Source organism: Marmota marmota, unplaced genomic scaffold (genome assembly GCF_001458135.2).
Source record: "Marmota marmota marmota unplaced genomic scaffold, marMar, whole genome shotgun sequence".
NCBI classification, from domain to species: Eukaryota; Metazoa; Chordata; class Mammalia; order Rodentia; family Sciuridae; genus Marmota; species Marmota marmota.
In genome coordinates, this window is record NW_026000138.1 from 5,180,173 (window position 1) to 5,186,492 (window position 6,320).

Here is a 6,320-nt window from a genome sequence, read left to right on the forward strand (position 1 = left end):
TCTTTCATTCACTCATGGGACTAAAAGGAGGGCCTACTATGTGCCTACTGCGGACCAAGAGAGTCAAACAGAAGGTCCACATCCTAGTGGGAGGAGAGATCTTGCTCCCTGAAGAAGAAAATAAAAAACTTGAAGGAAAAAAATAACAAAGAATATGTTCGAGGGTGGGAAGTAATGTGGCAGGAGGGAAAAGCAAAGTGACGGCGTTTAAATAGGTGACCAAGCTAACCAGGGAAGGTGTCTGCAGTGAGGTAACTCCAGGCCACTCTGGGAGCAAGAGGGCAGGGGCGGGGATTAGTGGATCCGGCAAAGATATCTGTAGATATCCCTGTGGATATCGCAGTATTTTCTTTTTCTTTTTTTTTTTAAAGTGAAGATTTATGAGTTATGTCTCTTTTTTTTTGAGAGAGAATTTTTTAATATTTATTTTTTAGTTCTCGGAGGACACAACATCTTTGTTTGTATGTGGTGCTGAGGATCGAACCCGGGCCGCGCGCATGCCAGGCGAGTGCGCTGCCGCTTGAGCCACATCCCCAGCCCATATCGCAGTATTTTCAAACGATACTGGAGCAGAATTGGCCAGGGCCCTGCTTTGGAGGAGGTTACTGGGTCTTGGGAAGAGGCACGGGTGCCATTCAGCTGATGAAGTGGACTTTGGGCCTCTGGGTTGGAAAGGCCCCGGCCAGCCCCCTGCTTTGCTCACTCCCCACCCTCCACCCCGTGAACCTAAGGGGCTGCTCCTGGGGTGTTCTTTTTTCTAAAACAGGGCTGGCTTCCAAACAGTGTAAGCTCCAGGCCCCGCGAAACCCAGGTCTGCGCGTCACCCTCAGCAGTGTGTGCATTCTGACAGTGTGGGGACACACACGGCAGGACAGACAGGGACTTGGTGAAGGAAGGAGGCAGAAGAAGCTGCCCAGTCTGTGACCTGTGGAGCAGGGCTGGAGGGGAAGGCAGGGGCCCCCGTCGTAGGGAGAAGAGACAAACCAGGGAAGAAAGGCTATGTCCCCAGCCGTCCCTTGGGAAGCCCAGGGAAACCTGAGTACACCCCTCAAGCTGCATTTGTTTTTGATTCTTTGCTTTAAATTGTGTTTACAAATCACTAAGTTCGAAGGTCACAGGGTTGAGCTGTGTGTCTCCTGCTAGCTCTGCTGTAGGTGACCTCTGTGACATCTCCTGGGTGTGGATGATAAGGGTTGCCTAAGTTGTTTTTCCAGGACTCCAAGGCCACTTTTGTCAAAACCGCTGACTTCACTTGGGTCTCTGCAGGTATCTGATGGGTGACCTTTGACCTCAGGAGGCCACACACTCTTCCCTCAGTTTTCTGAATGTGCCCCCTCCAAGAGCCACGGAGATCACTCATTGCTCAACTCCAGTCACCTTCCCTCAGGCCTTCAATCACCCCACTTTTTACCCCATAAACACCCCCAAAACCTATCCTGGGGAGGCAGATTTGAGACTTGGGCTCTCATCTCCATGCCTAGCCACCTTGAAAATAAACTTTGCCTCTTTTTCAAAACTCGTGGCTTCAGTGATTGCCCTATTGTGACATCAGCAACATGGGCCTGGATCGGTAACAATCAAGTCCCTTATATCAAATGGCGTAGCTCCATAAAATTCCTGTCCATCCTCCGTACACCTGAAGCCATCCTAGATCACCTCAAATACCTATGTCGTGTAAATGCTCTGCAGATAGTTGTTATTCTGTATGGTTTAGGAAATTCTGACAAGAAAAGGTCTTGGGGGAGTTTGGAACATTTCTGATCCCTGTTTGGTTGGTTGGTTGAATCTACAGATGTGGACCCTGTGGGTCCTGAAGGCCAGCTATATTTAGAGTGAGGTTTCCAGGCATATTGAAGCCATCTCTAACTCAATTATGGAGACTTCACAGGAGAGGGATATTGAAGCCCAAGAGCCAAAGACAACCAGAAGGACACTTTGAGTCCAACCAAATAAGTTTACTTCCTTGCTGAAGCGAAGGAGAGCATGCCCTAGAAGGAGGCTTTATTATTGAATAATCATTAAGCCAGACTGTGCCACATCTCACAGGTAACGTGTTAAAGAAATCATAAACTTGGAAAGTCATCCTACTTTNGGGGGGGGGGGGGGGGGGGCAGGTAGGATGGAGCCCAGAGCGTGTTTTTAAGCAAGGACTAGGCGAATGGGGACCAGGTCCTAGGATACATTCAGGGAGTAAGGACAGTTCGGCAGGAGAATTTTGTAGAGTAAAAATAAAAGAAACCTACTCTCTCCCACCTCCATGCTGGGGATAAAATCCAGGGCTCCCGAATGCTCAGCAAGTACTCTACCACTGATTTGGGGGCATTGGATACTGGGGATTGAACCGAGGGTGCTACATCCCCAGCCTTTTTTTTTTTTTTTTTTTTTTTTTTTTGGTTATTTTGAGACAGGATCTTGCTAAGTTGCTAAGGCTGGCTTTGAACTTTTGATCCTCCTGTCTCAGCCTTCAGAGTAGCTGGGATTACAGGCATGTGCCACCCTTGACTTCCTTTCTTCAATTCTTTGTTACTATATCTTCTGTCCCTTTGATATACGTAAATTTTGTGTGTGCATTTTTTTTACTGTATTACATAGGCAGAATTGAATTTTTTCTTTTTTTTTTTTTTTGGGTACCAGGTATTGAACTCAGGGGTGCTTAACCCCTGAGCCACATCCTCAGCCCTTTTTAATATTTTATTTAGAGACAGGGTCTCACTGAGTTGCTTAGCGCCTCGCTAAATTGCTGAGGCTGGCTTTGAACTTAGGATCCTCCTACCTCAGTCTCCTCCGGAGCTGCTGGGATTACAGGCGTGTACCATGGCGCCCAGCCATCTTGACCATTTTTAAATGTATAATTCCTGGCATGAAGAACATCACATAGCTTTGCATCTATCGCCACTATTCCCAGAACTTTTTCATCACCCTGAACAGAAATACTATGCCTGTTTAGAAATAATTTCCCTTCCCTTCCTTCTTCCCAGCCCCAAATGACCTCTAATCTACATTCTTTCTCTCTGAGTTTACCTATTCTCCGTATTCCATAGGTAAGTGGGATCATACCATATTGGTCCTTCTGTGTCTGGCTTTCTTACTCAGCAATAGGTCTTCAAGTTCATTCACGTTGTAGCGTTCACCCACTTTCTATGGCCAAACAGCATTCCCTTTCATGTCTACACTGCACTTTATCAATCTTTTCCAAGGCTAAACAAACTTCTTGCCAGTTTGACCCACGAATGTTTTTCAGCCAGGGCCTGCACTCCATCTCTTTGAAATGTAAATATCAAGGAAGACATTGTCCCTACCTCCCTGTCACTGTGGGGGTTTAGTTCAAGCTCTTTGTTCCAAACTGTAACTACCTGTGTCTAAAGATTTGAGAAGTTTTATTGTTCCTGGAGGCAGGGCAATTGGCCAGCACTGTGGGTACCGACATTAGCAGGCAAGTCTAAAATGAACTAAGAAAGTATCCTAAATGAGAAGGTCAAGTGCTCTTGCCCGAGGGCAGGTTAGCATGAAACCAGAGAGCTTAGATATACTGCAGTGTTTGGCTGCATATTTAAAAAAAAAAAAAAAAAGTAGGATGACTTTCCAAGTTTATGATTTCTTTAACACGTTACCTGTGAGATGTGGCACAGTCTGGCTTAATGATTATTCAATAATAAAGCCTCCTTCTAGGGCTGGGGATGTAGCTCAGCAGTAGAGCGCTGGCTTAGCAGGCGTGAGGCCCTGGGTTCCATCCCAGCATTGCAAAACATAGAACCTTTTATCCTGCAGCTGTGCAGGGGGTCTCTTGGGTTGACAAGAGACTGCTTGTTCCCACCAGTATCTTGGTCATTTTTGATCAGGACACAACCAAATGCAGTCAATAAGGAAGCAGCTGCAGTTCATAAGCTTCCCCTGAGCAGATCATCTCACCAGCCCTGGGGTCTGCCTCCCGGACTGATAGGAACCTGTTTATCTGAGCACAGTCAAGATTGTTTTGCAACTTCTCAGGGTCAGAGCCACAGCAGGGCCTGGGATAGAGGCTGGGGAGACAGAAGGAGGTGAATTTGGGCAGCATTTGGTATAGTCTTTGGGAGTCTGAGCCTGAAGTCATCTTTTCGGCTCTGAACATGATTTACCCACTAGCAGACAGTTTCTCTTCCCACACTCAAATGCAGGCACCCACAGCTACACTTGAACTTGGTTTTTCAACTTGAGTCTGATTTTAGGGAAGAGCTGGAGCAGAACATGGAAAGAGTCAGAGAGGCTGAAGTGGGCTACTGTGCATCTGCCCAAGGTCCAAGCCCACAGTGGCCCCGTGCCAAGTGACATTCCCGTGGGCCCTGGATACACTCACCCACACCCCATACTTCCACAGGAACACACTTTTATTGAGCACTTTCTCTGTGCCCAGCAGTACGCTCCACACTTGGGACACAAATCTACTCACTCACTCCTCCTGATGACCCCAGGAGGCAAGAATTTTTATTATTCCTAATTTATAGGTGAGAAAACGGGGCCTCACAAAAGCTAAGTAACTTGCTCGAATCAAAGAACTGGCTAGACATTTGCAGGAACAGACAATTATTGAGAATCTGCTACATGCAAGGTCTGTGCCTAGTAAACTGACATCCAGAGGTGACTTTTATGACCCTGAAGTCACTGCAGATCCAACGGGAAAGAGACAGGATGAATAAATGGTTATTAATTAAGGAAATAATTACAAGACTGAAAAAATGCAGCGGGGGAGGGGGGGGGAAGGAGCAATATTTGGTGCTGGGTTGTGGAAAAGGAGAAGCTAAGCTTCCCCGGGAGGAAGAGGAGTCTTGATGAGAACAGAGAGGACAAGGAGGCCTTGTATTCCAGGCTGCAAGAATAGTATCCAACAGAAGGACAAAAGTGGGAGGAGAAAGAAGACCAGCTTATCCAAGGACATGAACAGCTAGTGGAGAAGAGAATGGCTTCAGATAGGCCAGGAGAGGTAGTGTTTGTCCCTTTGCAACATTGTCACAGATTTCAGATTTATTTCTAAGGTCATTTTTCTAGTTCAGCTCTCTCAGGGCATCCTGATTTCCAAGCTGAGGGGAGTACTTCACCACGGTCTCTAGATACTGATAACAGATCTTTCTAACACTAGTTGGAATTTGAGCTCTTGGGGCACAAGGACTCTGTTTTTTCTCACCTCTGAATCTCTAGGGTACCCAGCACAGGGCCTTGCCCTGAACTGGAGTTAAAAAAAAAAAACAAACCAAAAACCAGAGTAGATGCAGGTATGGAAAACACGCACCCACACCTGGGTGGTCAATACTGCTTTAAACGTTCAAGTCCAGGTTTTTGATCCCTGTGACTGAATCAGTAGCTAATCCATAGGAGCCCTGTTTCCCTTATTTAGAATATATGGGTCTATATATGGTAGAATGGGCATGCAGGACACAAATCTGGGGGCTATGATTACTGCCCTTCACTATCTTAGAGTGCTCTGGGGAAGAGTCCTCCAAAAGCAAGCAAAATGCGTGGCTCAGTACTCAATCGAGATCACTGTTTGCTCTCATTACATCATATGGGTGAGAGCAGAGTCCAGCAGCTCTGGATAGAATCTAGGACAAGGGGCCCCATGCAAGTCTTATCACTTCCTGAACCTGTTCCCCCGTCTGTAATTTGGGAAGAAGGCTAGTTCCTAAGGTTTGGGGGAAGAGCCAATGAACTACTGCACAGGAAGCTCTCGTCACACATGAAAATATGCATAATTTTTACTGTTCAATTTAAAAACATAATTCATTCTACAATATCAATGCCACCGTCGTCTTGACTGGAAGTAACGCCAACTCTCAATCCCTGAGCGGAGTCATTTCTTCCCCTTTTGGAGTCCCAGGCTGAGGGAGGGGGTGTGGCTCCAGGATGGGCGGAGCTACTTGACCCCGCCCCTAGCCCGAGTGGGCGGGGCGAAGCAAGCGTCTCAGCGCGCGCGCGCGGCGGCCCCAGGTACGCGGACAAGATGGCGGCGGCAGCAGCGGTCGACAGCGCGATGGAGGTGGTGCCGGCGCTGGCGGAGGAGGCCGCGCCCGAGGCGGCGGGCCTCAGCTGCCTGGTCAACCTGCCGGGCGAGGTGCTGGAGTACATCCTGTGCAGCGGCTCGCTGTCGGCCTGCGACATCGGCCGCGTCTCCAGCACCTGCCGGCGGCTGCGCGAGGTGTGCCAGAGCAGCGGGAAGGTGTGGAAGGAGCAGTTCCGGGTGAGGTGAGCCACGGCCCCCGCGCCCCCGCCGGCGCCCCCCGAGCCCGCCGGCTGCGGCCGCCGCCCCCCGCTGCCCGCGGCCGCCCGGCGCGCGGACCCCACCCCCGGAC

General features: G+C 48.8%; 1 protein-coding gene across 2 annotated transcripts in view; it reads left to right on the top strand.

The window, feature by feature from the left end:
* Positions 1-5,939: 5,939 nt before the first annotated feature.
* Positions 5,940-6,320, top strand: part of Fbxo21 (F-box protein 21) — a 39,913-nt gene continuing 39,532 nt past the window's right edge. For both annotated transcript variants that reach the window (XM_015502540.2, XM_015502541.2), the window contains exon 1: positions 5,940-6,213. In XM_015502540.2, the coding sequence (XP_015358026.1) occupies positions 5,972-6,213 (242 nt within the window). In that variant the 5' untranslated portion in view covers positions 5,940-5,971. The remainder of the gene's footprint in view (positions 6,214-6,320) is intronic.